The 24,338-nt window shown below is 35.4% G+C and overlaps 1 protein-coding gene across 2 annotated transcripts; it reads right to left on the reverse strand.

The window, feature by feature from the left end:
- Window positions 1-556: 556 nt before the first annotated feature.
- Window positions 557-23,758, reverse strand: CHORDC1 (cysteine and histidine rich domain containing 1). 2 transcript variants are annotated; one of them, XM_066370564.1, is made up of 11 exons: window positions 23,534-23,758; window positions 20,035-20,084; window positions 15,729-15,785; window positions 14,634-14,791; window positions 12,074-12,177; window positions 11,355-11,410; window positions 7,816-7,886; window positions 6,789-6,894; window positions 4,209-4,328; window positions 3,710-3,772; window positions 557-3,461 (listed from the first exon to the last, which is right to left on the reverse strand). In XM_066370564.1, exons 1-11 carry the CDS (start codon window positions 23,595-23,597, stop codon window positions 3,315-3,317), a joined length of 996 nt encoding a protein of 331 aa, XP_066226661.1. In that variant the 5' UTR covers window positions 23,598-23,758; the 3' UTR covers window positions 557-3,314. The 2 variants fall into 2 exon arrangements, with proteins under 2 accessions (XP_066226661.1, XP_066226653.1); XM_066370556.1 differs by having other exon boundaries at window positions 11,355-11,413; window positions 23,534-23,757.
- Between the last annotated feature and the right edge of the window lie 580 nt (window positions 23,759-24,338).

Genomic DNA, 24,338 nt, shown 5'->3' on the forward strand with positions numbered 1-24,338 from the left:
TTAGTGATAAATGCACATGTATAAAGCCCCAGGCACGAACTCTTAATTAGGCCATGTAACAATTTCAGTTTAAGTTGTAAGATACTTGGACAATAGGAATGCAATCAGGTAAAATACCAACTTCCCAACAAACTAGTAATTTAAAATATGAAAGAAAACAGCAATTAACAAAACAAGATGGACCTAGCTTGCATTTTAGAACTAAGGACAAGCAATGATGATAGAAGACAGTGGTTTTCAACCATTTTATACTTGAGAACTAGTGAAAATAGATTTTGGGGACCGCTAAGGCAGAAACCATCACCACAAGCGAATTCAACTGAGATAATTTCATCTTCATATAACATCAGGGTGGTTAACTCCTTCGTAGACTGGCACTTGGACCAGCAGTTGAAAAACAATGATATAGGCAAATGAATCAAATACCAAATCTGAGTGCTAGATCAAAATAATTTATAATGACACAAAAAAACTTATTATTGAAAGAACCTGGCTTTTAAAAAAAGTTACAGAATACAAAATCAAATGCCCTACAACTGACACCAGACCTCATAAATATGCTTTTAAACTTTTTATTGTGGGTGTATGCATGACAAGCATTTTCAGGCTAGAGGACTAAATTTTTCCAAAAGCAAGGTGTGACAAAGCAATAATCCGAAGTCACTTAAAAATATTTGCAAGAACTCTTTAAGGTTTTTTACCATTAGATGGCTGAAGAATTGTCTAAAGAAAATCAAACAAAAAAAGTTATAGAGTAAAAATTAAAATCTACTGCATAAAATATAAATTCTAATAAAATAGATTACAGTCCTTTGCCAGTATATGGTCAGATCAAGAAATTATCTCTTTGGCCTATAAACATTTGTCTATGGTAGACTGATTTCAATTTATATTTTTAATGGTTTATAAATTCCTGGCTTAAATTATTAGCAAAAGTTAGGATAGGTTTCAAGAACTACTCCTTAATAGTGTACTTCTAAAATCAGATAGTCAAAATTAATGTTCTACTTTAGTTAACAGTATTGTACCAAGACTAATTCTTAGTTTTGTAAATGGTCTATGATTATGTAAGTTTTAACATAAAAGGAAGATTAACCCTTTGAGTAGTGAGAGTTTTAACCCTTTGAGTGAGGATGTACATGAACGTTCGTATTACTCAAAGGGTTAATATGACATAAAGAACTCTGTACATTTTTTGCAACTCTTCTGTACATCTAAACTTACCTAAAAATAAGAGGTTGAAAAGAAATAAAAGCTCTACCTTACTTATTACTTTATTCTAACATACTATGCTAGGCAAGAAAAATAATATGCTTCCCATGGTTTAACTATCAAATTAACCTAGCTTTGACTGCTTTGTTATAGTAATTACTCTGAATGCTGAGAAAGACAAAATATATTTCTAAAGAAACAAAGTTAAGCATTATTGTTTTTTTGACAGACCAATAAAAGTAAAACATTGTATCTAATTATTGATGTGTCTCTTTATGAATGAGTTAAAGAGAAGTATCATTTAGATTATTCTCTGGGCAACAAATTCAGAGGTTCATGGAAATAAGAAAGAACATAGAAAAAAATCACTAACATAACCAGGCTAAATACATAAACTGTATCCAAAAACAGTAAAAAAATAAATAAATCAAAGTCAGTGCTTTGTAACTAACTCTTAGGTATATAATACATTTGCTTTAAATAACAGTTCAATTGCACATATTAAGGTACTGTTTAGGAGAAAAGAGCCTTGAAAGAAACATAAGAAAATAGTATATTAATCATTACCTCAAATCAAAACAAGTAGCAACCTTTCCCCTAAACAATAAGGATTGCATGTGTCCAAATGAACCCAGGATCCCAAATTATAAAAGATAACTTAAAATTTTAAATACAATTTACTCTAAACCTAAATATTCTATTTGGGTCTAATTTTTCTTGTCATTGTGTTTTAGTGTCATTAGCCTGGTTGTCAGATTTTTTTACATCTTTATTTGTAACACAGGTAAATCATTTCATAATTACAGAACTACATCTAATAGTTATTCGCAAAGGATAGTAGAATGAGATATACTAAATCTAAAATTAAACTTCTGCAAATTTTCCCATTAATCTCAAGAAAAGAAAAACAAGGGACTTAGGAAATTATTACTTTAATCTATGAAAGCATAACTCATGCCCAAACTTATTAAATTGTGCAGTTTTGATTTCATAACATTTTCCATTTTCTTTGGACTCTGCACTCTCAGAAAGTAACCTATCCTTAATGGGTTCAATTAGCACAATCTAATTCTGTGATACCTATTTAATAAAGTACAATATATAATCAACACTGTATCACCAAATTGTGAAACTGTTCATGAAAACCTAAAAAAAATTATAAAATAAGCTATTTTTATATAACATGTAATAGACAGTTGTCTTAACGCAGAGCTTAAATATTAGTTTTAGGAAACTCTAATATAGTTCCATAGCCTTTTAATAATCTATAATTTTATAGATACATTTTGCCATCAAGGAAGCCAGATATATATTTTCTCTTTATATGTACTTAAAGATTGAGGGAATAGGCTATAATTCAGATAGTTTAGTTTTAACACCGTATCAAGACCTTATAATCAAGAGAGAAATATTTAACATTATTGCTTAGTGTTAGAAAATAGTGAATTTTAACCAAATTGATACCTCTCATTTATAATGTTTCCTAAACTCTTCAATGATACTGCTTGGCAAGTAACATAGGTACTAATATAATTTTTTATTTCAATTAATTGCAAACAAATTCTATTTTGTTAATCAATGCATATATTTCTCTTTACTTACTAGACTACTTCTAAGTAACCGTGCCAAGTGGAAAAAACATTGCAGAGCCTTATCTTTTCCCTAAAGATTTTCAAGTATTATAGGAACATAAACTCATGAAAAAACTAATTAAAAATCTGACATTCCATCTTGCTTTACTAATTATGGAATAATAGAAAAAAAGATGTGACGCAAATGTTACTTTTATTTCTCTGCTTAACATAACATTATACTAAGAACTACCGTAGCTATTTTTGAGCTATTTTCTAGCTTCTTCAAGTATGTGACACAACTACAGTTCTGTTATGAGCAGAAGAAATGAATAATCAATTTTAGGTAACCTAAAGAAAAATGGGAGGCACAAAAAGATAAACTGACTTTGGCTTTTAAGAACCTACTGTTGACCCTGAAATGCCAGATTCAGCAATAACAATAAAACAAAAGATTACAGCAGCAAGCCACTACTTCACCACATAATAAGAATTCTCAAATACGCAAATAACATTTTGTTCCCTCTCAATTCATTCTATTTTATCTTCTTTTTGTTTTTCCTGTTTTTTCACTGCAGGCAGTTCAAGGCTTGCCCATTGCATAGGTTCAGCTTTTCTCATGGTGATCTCAATCTTTGTTGCAGTCATAGTTACATAACTTCGCTTTACATCAATTACCTGCAATATATTAAAGAGAACGAAAGTAAATAGGGTGGTTTAGTCTTAGAGGAAAATATTGGTCTTGCCTATGTTAACAAACAATAGTCTAAGACTCTAATGTCATTTCTATATCTTGATTTCAACTTTTCAGATAGAACAACCAAAGTTATAAACCTACTTTACATCAATTACTAAAGTACCGTCTTTTGTTATACAAATAGTGTTTATATTTTAAGAAAAAATTCTGCTTGATTCATAATACTTACACCCCATAATTTCACATCTTGGTGAAATTCCTTCTCTCCTTCGAATACAATGTGCACATTTAACTGGAAAAAAAATATATATAGAAAGCTGAGTAACTGATCAAATCTGGACTTAAGGTTTATGATATAAAACAATGATTATAAAAATATATCGATAAAAATAATTTATGCTATTTTAAACAAACTGCCAACATTGTATTTTTTTGAGAAAACCATTAACAGGAAAGGAAAATTAACCTGAAGTTTCTCATTGAGAGAACTAAGTACCATATTATTTGATACTAAACTATTATAGTATCTCCAGAATGCCTCAGAAATACCTATCATGTAGAAATTTTAATTTAAAATACTTTCTATGGAAGTGATTTTAAAATATTTTTTCAAATGGGAAAGATGAAAAGATCTTACCTTAAAATCAGTGCAAATAAGAACAATATTACATCAACATAAAGAATAAATCTGTAAGAACAGTTTTTACTCAGACATTTAGTGTACTTACCAATGTACTATTTGCTACAACTTGACTAAGCTCTGGCAGTGAATTCTTAGCATATACTGAAATGGTGACTTCTCCCCCAGTCTGATGCCAGTCATGTCTGCATGGAACAACTTTCTTCCCCTGTAATACAAGACAAATTTGATGAATTTACAAAGTGCCATGTAACCTCTAAAAAGAGGATTGAATCTGACCCATCTAACTGAGAAAACATTACCATGTGCAGCTAAGCCCTTAATGTTTATTTATAAAGGCAAACTGCAAACTTTTATAGTTCCCATCAAAAGTTAAGACAATAAAATATATAGTTTTATGATTTAAGAACACTCTTATTCTGCCTGACCAGGTGGTGGCGCAGTGGATAGAGAGTATGACTGGGATGCGGAGGACACAGGTTCGAGACCCTGAGGATGCCAGCTTGAGCATGGGCTAATCTGGATTGAGCAAAGCTCATCAGTTTAGACCCAACATCGCTGGCTTGAGCAAGGGGTCACTCGGTCTGCTGAAGGCCCATGATCAAGGCACATATGAGAAAGCAATGAAAAACTAAGGTGTCACAATGAAAAACTGATGATTGATGCTTCTCATCTCTCTGCGTTCCTGTCTGTCTGTCCCTGTCTATCCCTCTCTCTGACTCTCTCTGTCTCTGTAAAAAAACAACAAAAAAAACACCCTTATTCCTTCTTTTTGATTTTTTCTTTTAAAGCTATAGTATTAATATACATTGAAAAAGGCAATTTATTAGAACTCCTGCAATACTTTATCCAATTTTAAAATTCTGCAATTTACTAAATACAGTTATAAAAACATTCTTTGAAGTAAGAATGACATTTGCTTAGTGGTAACCAGATAACATCTTAACCTTATGCATAAGAACATTTGGTTTATTTTTTACAAATTGAAATTTGGGAGAAATAATTGACTGTTTACAACTATTACTGTTATTAAATAATAATTTTCTTCTCATAATAACATGCAGAAAAAAGTAGGGATATGTGGAAGTAATAGTTTGATTACTATTATAGAAATTATTATTATCTACCAGCAGTACATTGCTCTATCAGCAACTATTTTAAAAAGACAAATTGTTATGTTTTATAAAGAAGGATTAGTCACCTACACAGGAAACCATGAGGCACTCTTGTTGTAAAAAGCAATTATTTATATTTTGGTACAAATATACTAACTGAATTTAAATTACTTTTATCACATTTTTTTTGCCCTTAGGCTACTTAGCTTAGATACTTGATAAATGCATGCATTAAAAAAGAACAACAAAAACATTTCATCAAGGGTTAATCTAAAAACTTTTGCATATAATAGAAGACAAGTTTATTTTTTCAAATTAAATCTTTCAAACTTTTGGATCTTGGAGAAAATACAGGGAGATTACACTTCTTGCTAATAAAACATACTTGTAAAGTTTTGAGGTAGATAAATTATAATTTGAGGGTTATACAGGCTGGGCAAAAGTAGGTTTACAACTGCCCGTATGGAAAATACAATAATAATAAAGATTAAGCTGTTTCCCATACTCACAACTGTAAAAACCTACTTTTGCCCCACTCTGCCTTTATAATCTCCAACCATGTTAACAACAGAAACTATAGAACTCAAATGCAGAAGAAATAAACCCCAATCTGAAAATTTACAATCCCTTTAGAAGTTAAAAGACATCTATCTATACTGGAAAAGGTCACTGCTCTGGGTTTTTTAGTGCCAATGCAGCACATAAATCTAATATTTCATATTATATAATAATACATTCATATAGCTATCAAACACTTATTTAGCAATAAATTGTTTGTCTTCTTATAACTTAATGGGATTTGGGGGAATTATTTGCAGAAGCCCAAGTCTTTGTAAAAAGTTGTCCGGGGAAGTAGAAACTGATGCATTCTTTTTTCTGTTGATAAACTTCCTTGTAACAAGCAAAGGCATTCAAAACAATTCCAATAAAACAAGTCTAAAATCTTCCTCTTTGGAAACCAGATCAAGTGTTTATCAATCTGTAAATTGTTGAATGAACTTCTAAGAGGCCAAGAGAATCAGAGGTCTAAATGATCAATAACATCAAATGAGCAGAAAAGTGATTTCTGTTTAACAAAATGTGGGAGTAGACCACATAATTACAAAAAAATAGGCTCTAATTCTCTAATTTCTCCAGGCTTATTTCATAAAAATCTATACACTTGCATCAACATACACAATGACTACTTTCATTACAGAGCATCCTCTGGGTGCCTGACTCAGATTAATTTTAGCTTTTATGCCCATCAAAACTCAACTGTGTGAGAGGTAAACTTATTTTTTAAATCTAAAAACAGCATAGTATCAAATTTATAAAATGACTCAGATAAACACTTTGTGCTATTTTTTAAAATGATTTTTATTTTTCAATTACAGATGACATATATTAGTTTCAGGTGTACACCCCAGTAATTAGACATAACTTACTATGTGATAATCTTGATAAATCTTCTACTCATATGACAGCATAAGTTATTAGAATATTAATGACTATATTTCTTGTGCTGTACTTTACATGCCCACCTAATGTGTTATTTTGAAAAGGTTACTTACAGCATCCTTTGAAGTCCACATGTGTTTCCCTGTTGTACATCCCTCTTGTGATAAGAATGTATTAAAATCAGAAGTTTTTCTTCTACAACAGCTCCAGTATTTCATCCTTTAAATTATCACAGAAAAACCAGAAATAAAATCTCATAACTAATCAAGTCCAGAAATATCAGTGACAAGTGTGATTCTTAAAAAATCAAGTGTGCAACTCTAGTATAAGTGTCTAAGTTACCAGTTAAAATGATTAAAACACACTAATTTTAAAACCAGAATGCTATTTATCTTGAGCTCCTGAATAAGCTTAAAATCACCACCAAATTCTGAATCAGCTTTTCATTGATAGCTCACATTCCAGTGTCCTCATAAAGCTACCAAGGTAGTTTGACCAAAAATATTATATCCTCACATTTTGATAACCCAGGAAAGTTAGAACCTGCAAACAAACTAAAAAATTATGTTTGAATCCCAAAGTAGATGAAATCCACAATTACATACTTGAAAAATATCTAACATGAGAAGACAAAAATTACAGAAAAACTTTGGGTTTGATTCCTGAAGAATACTGGAAACAGAATATTTTAACACAGTACTGTGTTTCTATAAACTACTGGGTAATAAAGAAGAGAGGTTCTCAACTGTGAGCTGTAGAAAATTATGGGTTTTCTCGGATGCCACAATGTTGGTATCCTTAGTGCTCCAAGGTCAAAAACTGTAAGCGTCCTGCAATGTGCAGAACCAGCCCTACAAACAAAAAAACCCTTTTCAGTCTAAATAGAGTATCACACTGAAATGTAATGGAATAAGGAGGAATATTAGGTTGGAATCACAATGGCCACCTAACTGTAATACTATTTCAGTTTTTTGTGTGCGTAAAAAAAAAAAAAAGACAAAACCCATATTTCTAGGTTACTGTAAAGATTGGACAATATAAATAAAGTACCTAATTATGCTGCATGGCAAATAATGTTTAAAAAAGACATTAACCTTTCTGACCCCACCAAAAAGTTTTAATTAGTCATGTATAAATTACCCTTCATGGAAAATAGGTACTCCAGAATGATATACACAGACTTCTTCTAGACTCTGTAGACCCTGATATGTCTAAAAGAAAAAAAGAAAAAATATTAGCTTCATCTTTCAAAGTTCCATTTCACATGTATTTGTAGTATTGGTGACCTCAATGAACTATTATAATGCTCAAGAAATAACATTACCTAGAACAGTCATAAATTCACCACAATAAGAAATGAAAAATTCCTTTTTGAATATGCTCAAGTTTCAGTTCCCTATGAAAAAGGAAAACAGAAAACTAAGCAATAGGATGTATATTAAGATGCTTTCAGACTTTCGGGTATAAGACATCCAAGCATATTCAGGCATTTAAATTTACAGAATATTAACACCCTGAGATTAGTAATCTCAACAGAAATACAGTTACAGTATGGTTTATGTGCATAGTAAACTCTGTGTGGGCATTATGAATTAATATGGAAAATCTAAGCAACTCTGGAACGATTTCTTATCCCTATGAAGGGTAAAATGAGCTGCAGACCTATATATATATCCAGGATTTGTCTGGAAGATCCGGGCCCCATTGGTGCTGTAGGTGAAGGCTCTACAGATGAATTCACAAAAAGTTATGTTAATAAAACATAGATGCAGCCAGTACTATATTTTCTATTTGGTATTTATTGCAACCACCTACAGTACAGAAAATAAAATTCTGTGTATTTACTTTTCTGTCAATCCAAAGTACTAGGTGTGTGGATCTCTTAAAAGATATACCATAAGTACATGAAAGGCAGTATGTTAGATTCTGAACTTATTACCCTTGTCCCCCAAACCTCCTACTTGTCTTCCCACCTCATATGATGGCACCATATCTACTCAATCTTCCAAAGCAAAATTCTGTATGTTCTCTTTAATTTCTTTCCCTTCTCCACCCATATGTAGTCTATCACAAAATTGTCAATTTGACTTTAAAATATCTCTCAGTATAATTTGCAAACCATCTTCATGATCACCAGCAGATTTTAGGTAATGAGACTATACTAATAGATTCTGATTCATGACCTTGAAGTAAGCAGATTTCTTAGGACACATAAAACACTGGTCACAAAAAAAAAGATGGACTAATTGGATTTTACTAAAGTTAAAGAGCTTCTGTTTATTAAAAGCCATTATTAAGATAGTAAAAAATTAGTGGCTCTAACAAAGAACTTTTTTAAAAACTAAACAATTTCAAAAATCAGTAAGAAAAAGCAAATTTAAAAATACAGGTAAAAGATTTTGGACATTTCACAGAAAAGGATATCCTAATACAGAAAGGCACTCCATCTCATCTGGAAAGAAATTTGAACCACAGTGGGAACACTACACAATCACTAGAATGGCTAAAATATAAAAGACTATTAATTACAAAGTGTTACCAAGGTACAGAACAAATGCAACCACCCTAACAAACTAATGGTAGAAGTGTAAATACAACCACTTTGGAAAACTATGTGGAAGTTTCTGTTAAAGCTGAACTTACACTCTATAATCCAGTAGTTCCATTTCTACTCATATCTCTAATAGAAATGTGTACATCTGTCCCAAAACCAATAGACAAAAATGGGCATAGTAGCATTAATCAAAAAAAATCTGAAGGGCAATGGCAAGGATAAATCAATTGGCACAAACAATGGCATATTTTAAAGCAATGAAATGAACAAACTACAGCTACATGCAACAAAGATAGCTCTAACATTTTATTAAGCAAAGAAGACAGAAGGGTCGCTAATCTATAATTCTATTTATACAAAGTTCAAAAAATAGGCAAAACAAATCTATTTTGATAGAAAAATGTGGTTACCTTTGGGAGGGAATAATGAGAGGAGGCATAAGGAGGGACCTGCTTTGTGAAAATCCCTTATCTATAAACTTGTATTTACATGTTTTTAAATGATATATATTTCAGTAAAAAAAGATTAAACATTTTCTTTAATGGCCTCCGTGACCTAAAATCTAACTTTTGAGCTTTATAAAAGCCTTTCAAGGATTTGGCCCCTAGGGACCTCTTTTAAGCTCAACTTCACACCAGCAAATTCTATGCTTTGTTGTTTTCTGTTTACTACTTCTGGCACCTCTGCTTGGGATACCCTTTCCTTGTATCAAAATTCATCTGGGATACCTTCCTTGTATCTTCTTCCACTACCCTACCACTTGTAACTATCTCCCTTATCCCAAGAATGAATCATTCTCTTTTATCTACTACTTCAACTTTATATACATGTGAATGCATTTATTATTACCATTCCTAAATGAACAAGATGATCTCAAACTTAACTTCCCCCAACCCCATCTTCTTTTCCAGTCAATGTGTCACAATTACCTAGACACTGGAGTCACAAGTCCCCTTCCTTCACTTCCAGTTCATTAGCAAGTCTTGCTAATATTTCTATTTATCATTCATTCTACACACATTTGCCATGTGCTAGGCACTGCTCTAAGCATTCAAAATACAGTAAAGAACAAACAAAATCATTTCCTTGTAAACCTTGTATGAGGGAAGGAAGAGAAGAGAAAGTTAGATGAGAGAGATCGTTAGCAAAAAAAAATATGCAAAGTAAGTGGACAGTTATAGGTGATAAGTGCTATGGAGAAAAACAGAGTGGAAATGTTGGAGGGTATGCGATTTTACAGAATGGACAGGAAAAAGCCTCACTGAGATGTCCAATCACATCCCAAACTTAATCACTTCTCAAAAACATACTCTCCAATCTCACTGTCTAGTCTTCCACAATAGACAGCATCCTACCTGGTTTTCCTTCTTCAAATTCTATTTTTGCCCCATTCTATCTGCTACTTAGCAGCCAAAGACATATTTTTAAAACCTCTCTTTAATAGCTTTCCATTACACTCAGAATAAAGCCCAAACACCTCACTGTGGCGTACAAGGACCTCCATGATCTTGCCTACCTCTTTTTCACTAACTTACACACCCCTGACCAAGCCCCAACACGACCTTGCTCATAATTCTTTGGATAAGCTTTAAAGCCTCTCTACACATACTACTTCCCAAGTCTACTCCAAGGTTTACATAACTCATCCACTCATTATTCAGATTTCTGATTTCGTGTCACCACTTCCCTGACAATCTGATTTAAAGAGCTCGACTCTATTTCCTTGTCTTCATAATTATCCAAATTCATTTTAATGACCTATTTGCTGTTTTTCTCCCTAAATACAATCTCATATTCACAAGAACAGAGATTTCTGCTTTATTTAATACTACGTTCCCAGCTCCTAAATAATGTCTGGCACATAGTAAGTTCTCACTGAATGTTAACTGAATTAGAATTATTTAATCCCATGTTTTTACCTAATATAATTCAATCCCATGAGTCTATCAGATATAATGCTCCTGGAGAGACAGTTTCTTATCCATGTTCATAACCCTAGCTCTTAGCATAGTGTCCGTCCAACACATAACAGGCACAAAAATGTTTGTTGACTTGATTCATAAATTGCACTTTTTCCAAAATTAAAATTTTATTTCCATGACAACACAAATTTTACAACATATACCTTTGAACACCCTCCATTTTTACATGAGGTCCCAATCTTAATTTCATCACTGTCTTCTTCTGAAACAAATAAAAAAACAAATGGAAAAGATTACAAAAGAACTTTACTATAATGCCATTCTTAAAAAGCAACCATTCCCATAAAATATTTAAAAAATATAAATACAAAAAAAATAACATTTTAAAACTAAGTAGCTTAAAACTAAAATCATTGTAAGTAACTAAGTTTTCTCTGTGATGTTTCAGGTAATGTAATATATTTAAAAAACTAATAAGCCAACTACTGCAATTAAATTTTACTGATACCTTTAAAATGATATATGATACATATATGCTCTATAATATATCAAAGATCTTAACCTTGTGAAAGCAAAATCATGTAAGGATACTTTCCTCCCATGGTATCGGGTATAGGTCAAAGAATACTGACTATGTTTTATCTCATGCACAATGAAACACAATTATCAAAGAAATTTAACTCACTGTTAAAAAAAAGGTGAATTAGAAGAAAATAATGAATTTAATTAACAAGCTCTCATTCTGAATAAACCACATACCCATTCTGTGGTATAACTGGCATTTAAAAGACAAAAATAAGTTCTTTATGATAATGTGCTACTTTTTCATATTTATATTCAGTCAATTATATGGCTCCTCTCTCCTTTATATAATTGGTTAACTGTATAGAAAAAAATTACAGCATACAAAACAAAATCTTACCTTTCTTATTGTTTTCATTCCCGGATGACAGTTTAAGTTTATCAAGTGCTTGCTTTAGGGAAGCAGATACTTTTAATTCCAAATTTGTCATTGGTTCATCTGGGCTGGAGAATTTTGAAACTTTATTACTTACCATTTACTGATGTATCAAAATATCTCCCTTTACTAAAATAAATACTCTTAAGAGCCTATTTATGGAAAGAAGCCAAATGACTTTTAAACTAAGTTTTTTCCATGAAAAAGTATTTTAGAATTACTGCTATAAAATATTCCCACATCTAAGTTTTAAGAGAACTGGTTCTGATATTTAAATGTTAAGTCTCAAAAATGATGTTGTTATCAACACATTAAATTATTAATCAGTAAAGCTAATGGGAAGGAAATAAAGACTAGCAATCCAAGTCTGTCAAGATGAGTATCTTCAAGGAAGGTACCATGATGTACTTTCATATTTTATGCCTAAGCAAAATGCTGAGCATACAATATGTACTAAGTAAATCCATATTCCTACTGGTGGAGATAATTCACTTTCTCATATACCAGATATTACACTGGTATATGCATCTATATTTCAGATATAATCATATAGCAAGGCAACTTTAGTTGAGTTAAGATAACAGTTAACAGTGCCCTCCAACATTACATAATGGTTACGTGTCGTATGTACACAATCTGTTTAAGGCTCTTCAGTAAGTATTAAGAATATTATTAACAAATGCAGCAATTAAAATAGAAATCCTAGGTTATTCATTCTACATCCTTTAATAATTTTTTTTCCATTGATTTGAGAGGGAGGGGGAGAGAGGCACGGGAAGGGAGGGGGAGATGGGGGAGAGAATGGGAGGGGGAGAAGGGAAGAGGGGGAGAGGGAGAAAAGGGGAGAAGAGGAAGGAGAGAGAGAGGGGGTGAAGAGGAAGGGGAGAAGAGGAGGGGGCAGAAAAGGGCAAAAGGAAAGGGGGAGAGGAGTAGAGGAAGAGGGGTGAGAAGAGGGGGGGAAGGGAAGGGTGAGAGAAAGACGGGGAAGAGGAGGGAGAGGAGGAGGGGGAGAGCGAGCATCAACAACTTTTCTCCACTTAGTTGTTCCACTTAGTTGTGCACTCATTGGTTGTTTCTCATATGTGCCCTGACCAGGAATGAAACCCATGACCTCAGCATGCCGAGACGATGCTCTATGCACTGAACCATCTGGCCAGGACCCATTCTATACCCTTAATGAAATAAAATCTGATTTAAGAGGCCACTACCAAAGTGCATAAAAAACTGATAGCCTCATAATCTCTGCAATACCACCAAATGAATTTAGGATAAAATATTTAATTCCTCTTACTCCTCTTAAGTAAAATTATAAAGAAGATAGTAACTTGTATTGTCAATTATAGTATCACAACTACATTACACTGTAATACTTAAGGAGTCACACCAGAATTCATCGTCTTCTGTTAATTTTTTTAGCTGTCAAATCAGCAAGCAAGGCATTTGATAAAGTCTCTCATGATTATGAGTAAGGTGAAAATGGAATAAAGTCATTCTAAGTAGTTTGTTTAAATAAACAAACAACAAAAAGTCTCTTAGAGTTCTTATATGAGTCTGGTATTATTCAATATGGTATAAATTTATTTACGTATGATCAATAAAGGATATGTTGGGAAAACTGTTTAAGTCTATAGTGTGAATAAAATATCAAAAGGAGCCATAGTTGAGGCCAAAACCCTGTTTTTTTGATTCCTGTATTTTGGTTCTAAAATAATTCAACACTCAAGTCCAACACGAAGAAGACCTCGTGTAACAGTGGTACCCAATATGCATGTGTAGGAATGTAAAATTAAAAGAGTCTACTAGATGATCAGGTGAGTATGAAGAGTATGTATAATTCTAATGCAAATAAACAAGTTATTTTAAAGATCCTTCTACCAGATATGACATCTAAGTCAAATACATTAAAAATCAGTCAATAATAATAAGATTAAGAGTTTTCAGGCATCTGAAGTAAAAGTTGAGTCACAAGGCTTGTTCTAAGTGGCAAAATAGAGATAAATAAAAAAAAGAGTATTTGGCTCAAGGGAAAACTGTACACTGATTTAGTAACAATATAATGAATCACTGTGAAATAAAAGGAAATTCTTCTTTATTAGATTTGAAAGGGAACAAAGTAGTCTTCTGTCAAGAGTGTCCTAGAAGATAATCAACAAAACAGTAAACAGGAAGGAAGACCTCTAAGTTCTTTTTAACTCAAACTGATTCCCTGACAATCCCTTTACAGAATTACACTATGCCATAGTGAAAAAGACACACGCCAAGGCCTGAGATGGATGTGTGGCTCCCCGACCCTACTGTAATTATAATGGTACAGTGAGCAAGTTTGCAAAGAAGTGGACTGTGTACATGACCTCAAGTTGAGAGAGAATAAAAATGAAAGATGTATCTAAAGGAAAATGAATTGGTAAAAAAGTTGGTGACCTGAGCAACTGTTACAAATTGAATTAGGCTAAATCATAAAAGAAAATATCAGGTACAAAAGTTATTCAAGTGTGACAAAAATATGCAACTGTAAAAGGTGTACCTTGGCCTCTTTATTGCTTCTACTGGTTTAGGGGCTTGAATGATGTGCTCCTGAAATTTGGGTTTCAATTCAGATAGTTCTTTCTTCTCAGTAGTCTTGACTTCAGGCTTGACTGGCTCAGGTGGCTTTTCACTATTATGTCTACCTTTTGTACAGCCCTGTTAGTGGAAGGTATTCATTAAGAGTTAGCCTCTCAATCTATTTCACATGCCATGACAAAAATACTATTTTTTAATTCTTTATTAATAAATCCTACTGTGGTTTCTCCACTTTTATCACATTGATTCATTTAAGAAACTGAAAATAAACTCCAAATTTGCTGTATTTGTTAATACATATGAATACATTTTTTTCCTTAAAAAAATTCTCTTAATAACACTTCATTAATATCTTCTTAACTCTCTATTAAATGGGCAGCACAAACTTCTTATTTATAGGAAACAAATTCTGGAAATTTCATGACGAGAATTCTATAAATTATTTATTAAAAAAGAGCCTCAATTTGATCCCCAGTTCTGCTATTAACTAGCTATATGACCTTGAGCAAATTAATCTTTTTAAACCCATTTTCTCATCAGAAAACAGAGATAATGGCACTTAAGATTATTTTTGAGAATTAAATAAAACAATAGACTATCTGGCACATCTAGCAGGTGGTAAACATTCAGTAAACACTAGCTACCTTGACCATATTCATTGAGTCATTCATACGTTTCCGTATCTCTGAAATCATAAGATCAACATCATGCCATTTAATTAACAGTTTTAGTTTCCTTTCTTAGGAGTATACAAAATGGTATATTTGATAAAAATATATTGTTCCTAACTGAAAATGCATTAAACTACTACCATCTTATTGTTCTTTTAGGATTACTAACATCAAGAACAAACCAAAATTGACAACTAAACTTTTAATTTCCAAAACAAATAAATTCTTATTTTTAAAGACTGCAGGAACAAGGTGAGCTCAATTTACAAAGAAAAGTATAATCTGCAAGTTGACAGGGACTATTCTGAAATCAGATTCCTCAAACCTGGAGCTTCCCAGAATATGTACTTTTCAGGATATCATCTAGGAAACAAATTAATACTTACTACAATGCTTAAAAAATCAGAAAAATCAGTTGTTCTTCTCTTGCAGCAAGACCAACCCTGTGACATATAAGAGAAAGAAAATTGAAAACGTATTTGCATGAGAACCACAGCCCAGCAAAACACTCTTCCTGCACTTACCTTCTTGAATCAGGATGTGACTTGCAAATTATACATATTTCAGTTTTGAAGTACTGTAAAGTAGTGGTCCCCAACCCTGGGGCTGTGGACCAGTACTGGTCCTCAGGCCATTTAGTACTGGTCCACAGAGAAAGAATAAATAACTTACATTATTTCCGTTTTATTTATATTTAAGTCTGAACGATGTTTAATTTTTAAAAAATGACCATATTCCCTCTGTTACATCCGTCTAAAACTCACTCTTGACACTTGTCTCGGTCACGTGACACTTTTATCCGTCCCACACTAAAGGCCGGTCCGTGAAAATATTTTCTGACATTAAACCTAGGTCCATGGCCCAAAAAAGGTTTGGGGACCACTGCTGTAAAGGATTTATCTAACCAAGTAAAATGATTTTAGTCTGACTTTTTAAAAAACATTGACCAATGTTAGAAATGATGTATGTGTGATCTATTACGAAACACCTTAAAAAAAGTAAAACAGAAATTTCTTGTTATTTATTTATTTATTTATTTATTATTATTATTTTTTTTCTGAAGCTGCAAACGGGGAGAGACAGTCAGACAGACTCCCGCATGCGCCCGACAGGGATCCAACCGGCACGCCCCTGGGCAACGCTCTGCCCACCAGGGGGCGATGCTCTGCCCCTGGGGGGGGGGGGGATGGCATCACTCTGCTGTGACCAGAGCCACTCTAGCGCCTGGGGCAGAGGCCAAGGAACCATCCCCAGCGCCCGGGCCATCTTTGCTCCAATGGAGCCTTGGCTACGGGAGGGGAAGAGAGAGACAGAGAGGAAGAAGAGGGGGGTGGAGAAGCAAAATGGGCGCTTCTCCTATGTGCCCTGGCCGGGAATCAAACCCGGGTCCCCCACACGCAAGACCAACGCTCTACCACTGAGCCAACCAGGCAGGGCTATGTTTTTATTTATTTTTTAAGATTTTATTTCTTGATTTTAGAGTGGGGTGGGTGGAAAGCATCAAATTATAGCAGTTGCTTCTTGTATGTGCTTTTTAAAAAAATAATTCTTAAAAAATCTATTTATTTTAGAGAGGAGGGGGAAAGAGGGGGAGAGGGGGAGAGGGGGAGAGGGGGAGAGGGGGAGAGAGAGAGAGAGAGAAGGGAGGGAAGAGCAGGAAGCATCAATTCCCATATATGCCTTGACCAGGCAAGCCCTGGTTTTGTTTTTTTTAACCAGCGACCTCTATCCACTGTGCCAACCACAGGCCAGACCGAAATTGCTAGTTTTTAAGAATAGCAATTGCCTGACCAGGTAGGTGGTGGCACAGTGGATAGAGCATCGACCTGGGACACCAAAAAATGGTTTGAAACCCTGAAGTCGCTGGCTTGAGCGTGGGGTCATAGACATGACCCCATCGTTGCTGGCTTAAGCAAGGGGTCACTGGCTTAGTGGAGCCCCTACCCCATCAAGGCACATATGAGAAAGCAATCAATGAACAACTACGGTGTCGCAACGAGTTGACACTTCTCATCCCTCTCCCTTCCTGTCTGTCCCTGTCTTTCCCTCTCTCTCACAAAACCAAACCAAACCAACAACAAAAAATACTCTGAGATATTCATTATAATAATTCAGCTTCTAATACTGTAGCTGTTCCTCAACAATAAGAGTTCTACCTATTTTCAGAACAACACATTAATTTAGCAGCCTAAGCACTGTTAGATTTTTTGAAGGTTAAGTGATCTTTTCAGTCAGAATAAAACCATAGAAATTGTTATGCACTATGTAACTTCTGAACAAAACATCAATGGCTTATCGAAAAATGGCTTTAAATTTAATTCCAACATAGTACAAAGAATAATGGAATAAGATAGCACTCTCAAGACTGGAGGTCTGAAATACAAATGAAGGGACAGCTTTGCATATATCCATCTGGGCCTCACTGTTTCCCCCATACACTGCTTTAGAAATTTGGTAGTCATTTTTTTCTCACAATATGCACTTAGGGGTTGTTCCTTTTTAGGAAAAATTTAAACATGCTATAATTCAAAATTTCATTTATTTTGAAATTCAATCCTCTTTTTTATTCTAAAGTGAGATATAGATGAAAAGTTACTATCACCTAAGAGAGTTTAATTAGCATTAATAATAGTCATCAGAGAAATTACTCCATCCAAGAAAAGGCTTTATTATCTTAAATATGTATGAAGAATTTTACCAGGCATTCTGAGGATATTGGGATATATATACAATATAGACTAGGTGTCCCCAAACGCCAAGGTAGGGTATATGGTAATGAAGTGAGAAAAAACAAAGGATAAATTTAAGTATGTGAGTATAAGGTTGCCATTTCTAAGAATTGTCCTTTTCTCTAAATATGCTTCTTCTGACTGACCAGGTGGTGACACAGTGGATAGAGCATCAACTTGGGACTCAGAAGACCCAGGTTCAAACCCTCAAGGTTCTGGCTAGAGTACAGGTGCATCCGGTTTGAGCGTGAGCTCACCAGCTTGAGTGTAGGATCGCTGGCTTAAGCGTGGGATCACAGACATGACCCATGGTCACTGGCTTGAAGCCCACGGTCACCGGCTTAAACAAGGGGTTAGTTACTGGCTTGGATGGAGCCCCCCGATCAAGGCACATATGAGAAAGCAATCAATGAACAACTAAAGTGCCACAACTACGAGTTGCTGCTTTTCATCTGTCTCTGTATTTCTCATAAAAATAAACAAACATGCTTCTTCTAATTTCAATATTAAAAATGTTTTTTCTTTTGTTAATGTGATTTTAACTTCTTACTTAGTCGAATAGAAAACTGGCAAGAATAAACAATAGATTGATTTATGTATTTTATCTAAAATGTAATTAGCCGTGAAATCCAATAGTCTTGTAAAGTCTAGTCCTTCAAGAAATATTTAGAGACAACAATAAACAGAATTGGAGAAGAAGAAAATAAAAATACTTCCAAGTAAAATCATTAAGATTAAACAAATAATTAACAGTTGTGTATTAAAAGAGCAACAAATTGAATGACTGGAAAATTAGTAGTATCATTACTAGCAGCAGCAAAGTTGAGAAGCAAGCTATTTTTGGAGTAAGAGTCTACTTTAGAAACTGGTTTGCAGTTGCCAATGACACACATAAATGAAAATATGTTGTAGAAGCTACGGAGATAAAATTTAAGGATAAATATGAATTCACAAAATAAGAGAAAATAGGAAGTCAAAAACTGAGAAGTGAAGTATGATTATAGTTTTAAGAGATAGGAAAAAAATCATAGGAAAAAAACAAAATAAGAAAAATAAACATATAATAAATGGCAGTCCAAGGAAAGATAAAAATCCCCCACCTCCTTGAAAAAAAAAATATTCCCACAGATACACAGTTTGCACTCCCATAAGTTCATAAAGAGGCTAAAAAGATACAAGGAGGATTCAGGTCTCTTGCGGCTCTATTGAATGTTTTTTCCATTTTCCTCATTTTCAACTAACCAGAACATAAACTTGATATGTGCTTGTACAACTCATAAGTATTTAACAGATAAATGCCAAAAAGATCCAACTACTTTCTGAAAGACATAATTAGAAATTCAAAGGGAATCAACAATATTTAAACATTTAATAAGACTGTCAATGTTTCTAAGAACAAGTAGCCATACCTAAAACCACAGCATCCATGCCGCAACATTTTCTTGTTATGATATATAATGGGAAAATGTACCATTTTATCACAAATTTTAAAGTCAGTAAACCCATCATGAAAAACATGGTCTAACAACATTCTTTATTTCACTACTTCTCCAGAACATCAAAGAACAGGTGTGAAACAGGTGGCATCTCTCTCCTGTTTACTTTCACTCTCAACTTCCATTGGCAACATTACATGTCTATAACAAGCTTTCCAAAAATTCAGAGCTGCTTTTATTAGTCAGCAGCTGACAGAGATTAGGGTTCAAAACAACTGCTTTCATTTACCCCTCAAAATTAGGAAAGTGAAGAAATGTGAGGCATAGAAAATGAGACTTGGGACAGAAATTAACAATTTCATAACTGGAAAAAAAACCTCTCTCTGTATTCAAGGGAGTACTTGCTAAAATCACCTCAAAATGGTCATTAAGAAAACAAGAGTCACAAATGATGAGAAAATATTTAGTATCACACCTCGAAATTTACTATGTCAATATGAAGAGGCTGAAACGTATCCAGTTCTTACCTTTAATGCATCATGAAAGACTGGAACACCTGGGTGGTATGTGCAAGCATCTGGTCAAAAACAGAGAAGAAAAAAATTATCACTTTATAATAAAAAAATGACACTATTTCCTTCAGGTATTAACGTTTAATCTTCTTTCTAAATGCAGGTGACATTTTTCCTTACAAATTCACTACTGCTTGAGTATGATACATGGCATACAGTGCTCAATATAACACTGCGTTAAAACAGTCATAAAGTTCTAATGCTAGTTTGTGATAGCTATAGATAAAAATAGTACAGAACACTTCAAGTATAACAAATTATATTCTGTATTCCTCTAATCTGTTTGGTACTAAAAACTGTTTAGTACCAAAATCTTATGCTCTAAGATTTTGACTGTTATCTTTCAATTATTTTTGCAAAAATACTATAAAACTTAAGTGTTCTTATGTTTATTGGTGATAAGACTACTCAAGAGTCCCTAACAAGATATTTTAGGGGTACCTGTTCAAAATTTTAAAAACTGATGTAATATCTAATTGCTAACTTAACTTTCACAGACAGGTGTCGATTCCTAGATACAAACTTCATTAAAAAGAAGTTGAAGTTCTACAAGAAGTTGACATTCTACAGTCTCTTTTCTCTGGTTATTATTCTGTATTTCCTTATACCCTTCCTCATTACACCACCAATTTTTACTTACCTCTCCTATGACAATGAACTTATTACAGTTTGCAACATGAAATACTGCATTTTAAAAAATTAGTAGATACACTATTCCCTGGCTAACATAACCAAGAACTTAGGAAAAACAGGTCAGTTCCACACCTGTGTAATTTTCTTGTAAGGCTGCTTTGCTGAACCTTCAGTCTGCTTAGATTTCAATTGTTACAACCTGATTCCTGGCATTCCCTAAAATGATTAATTACTGTTACTTAAGGAAATCTCCCTATTCCTGCATTAACAGACAATATGGTTGCCCAACTTAGTAACCAGGTGTTACCTATATACTATTAGCGAATAGAACAAGCAAGTTTGAAGTATTTTCATGACATAGTAAACCCATGGGTTAGGAAGAAATTGTTAATTGAGGGCAGTAATGGAATTAAGGACTAATAAAGGATGTTCAAAAGTATACAAGAATATGCAGAGAGATATGAAGTTGAGCGGGGAATCAATGCAGACAGAGAACAGAGACTATTTTTAGTACCAAATTTACAAAGAATCGGCATAAAATACATAAAAGACAGTTAAGAGGTATAATCACAACAATGGTCAGTTTTGGCAGAATGGCAGCAGCAGTGACTCAGGCCTTAAACACACAACTCGTGTGAACAAAATAGGAAAATCACCACTTTCAAAAGTAAATTACAAATACGTGGACACTGTCCTATCTAGCTTTTCTCTCTCAGGTTTACAGTTTTTCTCAAAGTAATTATTTTTGGGTAAGAAGCTACAACTATGGTAGTGGTTAAGAGCCAAGGGCGTTTAACACTGGATCTGCCAGTCTCAAATTGTGGCTCTGCCTCTTGGTAGCTGTTTCTTTGTAAATGCAGATTAAATAGAATACTGTTTGTGAAGCAGTACTTTTTCCAGAGTAGCTGTTTAACATGTGTCAGTTGCCAATCTGGTTTCCTTTAAACACTCATTCAGCCGTGCTTCAAATTAAAATGTCCTATCAGCTCAGAAGGGAGTCTTATTTAAGTCAATACACATGAAACTTTGCCAATTATAGAACTTTCTCCTGACCAAGTCCACACAGTTTGCCCTTTGCTTTTAAATTTCCATTCTATCGACCAACTTTATTGGAGTATTTATTCTAAGTCTCTAAAATAACTCTCATTTTCTAAAGCAAATAAACTTTCAGTAACCTTACTGGTATCGACCAACTTTATTGGAGTATTTATTCTAAGTCTCTAAAATAACTCTCCTTTTGCTAAAGCAAATAAACTTTCAGTAACCTTACTGGTGCTCCCAGCTGCATGTGGTACTGTTGACCACACATCCTTGAGGCTGTCAACTCCCTGGTTTTTCCTGCCCTTCTCCTCGACCCCCTCCAAATCTTTTCTAGGAATCGTCCACTTTGACACAGAGCTGACTTCCAAAAAGATGAGACAGTATGTCCTCTTCATTTTATGTAATATCCTATAAATAAACACACTGTCCCATGCAACAGAGCATCAGCTCTTCCTCTTTAATATTAAAATAGAATATGTGCAGAAACTAAGGCCGTTTACTTTTTACATAAGCTACCAATAGCAAAGGTACATCATCCACTGAAATCTCACAATTTTACTCCTTAATAACTTCATGTTAATACCATAAAAATGTCAATAATAGCTTGACTATTATTGTACAAAGACTGGATTTACTTTTTACTTAGAATCCTGCCGACACTCTTATTTTAAATGTCACCAATTCACCTGCGCACCAAGATAAATATTTCAGATACCTCAGAGGTGAAAAAGGATTTTAATAGGCACAGAACTGAATCTCCTTCACAATGTGGAACAATGTTGCTTCTATGTTGAACTCATCTTCGAATAATGCATACTTCACAGGCTTGTTGAGATGATTAAAAAATGAGATAATGTAATAACGTCTACTGCTGACAGAGAAAATACATAGTAACAGGTGAATTTGAAAAAATGTTGTCATGTCCCCACAACATTCAAATAATCAACTCACTTCTTTATCCCATTCCCCAATCAAAATTCAAGTTCACTGATCCTTTTTCTCTTTTTCATCTAGTCTATCACTCCTCTCACTTTACAGCCTGAACTCTACACCTAGGTGTTGTGGAGATAAATTCACTTTATCCATAAATTGGCATGTTATGAAAACAGGAAGGCCATCAGAAAAATACCCAGCACCAATACGGGTGTACCGCCCACCGGGCCAGGCGGATCAGAACTTAATAGCTGAAGATACAGAATCCTAAGCAAGAACACCTTTGAAGAAGTTTCTAACAGTGGGTCTACGAAACAAGCCGACAGCAGGCTTTCAGCCAAATAAACATCTGTGCTAATACAACGAGGCCGAACGTAACTGCTAGGATCGCCTGCCCACTGCCTCCCGCGTGGAACCCGCACACACACACACACCCACTGCCCAATCCCCCGTCCCTGTCCGTCTGGGCCTCTCTCACCCCACCCCCCCAACAATCACTGCAAATCAAACGCACAGCGAGACGAGACGCGGCACCTGGCTGGCTGTGCCGCCCCAGCCCAAGAGACGGGGACGGGGAGACCGATGTTCTGAGTTCCCGGCGAACCGAGAGCGAGCGGCCCGCGGGCACACGTGGGGCGCGGGGAGAGCACCCCGGTTCCGGCGGGGGACAGAGGCGGCCTCCGCTGCGGCCGGGCACCTGCCGAGGGGCCCCGCGCCCGGGCTGGCGGGAGGGGCTGCGCCGGGCCAGCGCGGGGACGGCTCGCGGAGGCCCCAGCGCCGTCGGGCCCAAGGGCGACCCGGGCGTGCGGCGGCGAGCGCAGGGCGGGCGGCGGCGCGCTGGTCTCACCGTCGCCGTTGGCCTCGGGGTCGAAGCGCTGGCCGCAGCCCCGGTTGTAGCACAGCAGGGCCATCTCCCTTCCCGCCAGCACGGGCCTTGGCCAACAGCGGCTCCGCCACACGCTGCGTTTACAACCGCTCCTCGCAATCAGCGGTCAGACAGCCGGGCAGCAGCGGGCTTCCGGAAACGGCCGCTTTACGCTTCAGGAACCTTCGCGAATTTTCCGGCCGCGCAGGCGCAGCGGCGATGGGAAGAGGCGGAGAAAGTGGCGAGAGACGGGGCGCCAGGAGCCAGGGAGGCGGAGAGGAGAGGGCCGGCATCCGCGGAGTGCCCAGCCCTTCCGGGTGTCACTCCTCACCCGCTGTGGGCGTCTGGCGCAGACACTGCCCTCTTGCGTTTGAGGCTATAATTGCACAACGTGCTGGACCTTTTATTTGCGCTGGGAGGCTTGAGAGTATGGGTGGAATCTTGGGACTACAATGGAGTTGCTTAGTAATTGATGATGATGCTGGTGGACCTGGGGTTCTTGTCTTTAAGGTGACCAATAGTCCTCCTTCAGGGAGGACAGTCCTTCTTTTGTAAGTTGTGTCCTCCCTCAAAAAGTGTCCTCCTACATGTCCTCCTTTTTGATATTGGGAGACAAACCTGTAAATGTCCGTATTTGATCCATGCAGAGTCCATCCATTGCATGTGATGTGATGTATTTGTATTTGACATGACGATTACTCAAGGATGAGTGCAGTGCAGCCACACGGGAGCCCTTGAGACAGCGTGTGATATACCAGCCCACAAATGGCTTTGTGTACTTCTTACT

Source organism: Saccopteryx leptura, chromosome 1, assembly GCF_036850995.1.
Source record: "Saccopteryx leptura isolate mSacLep1 chromosome 1, mSacLep1_pri_phased_curated, whole genome shotgun sequence".
Classification (NCBI taxonomy): Eukaryota; Metazoa; Chordata; class Mammalia; order Chiroptera; family Emballonuridae; genus Saccopteryx; species Saccopteryx leptura.

Bases quoted from the DNA above. Each gene is read 5' to 3' on its own strand.
- CHORDC1 (XM_066370556.1), bottom strand. From the start codon at position 23,597: ATGGCCCTGCTGTGCTACAACCGGGGCTGCGGCCAGCGCTTCGACCCC. The intron at 6,895-7,815 runs GTAATTTATACA...GATAATTTAAAG, and splicing joins GTACCTATTTTCCATGAAGG to GATGAAATACTGGAGCTGTT. The intron at 4,329-6,788 runs GTAAGTAACCTT...CTTGTATTACAG, and splicing joins TGTGGACTTCAAAGGATGCT to GGGAAGAAAGTTGTTCCATG.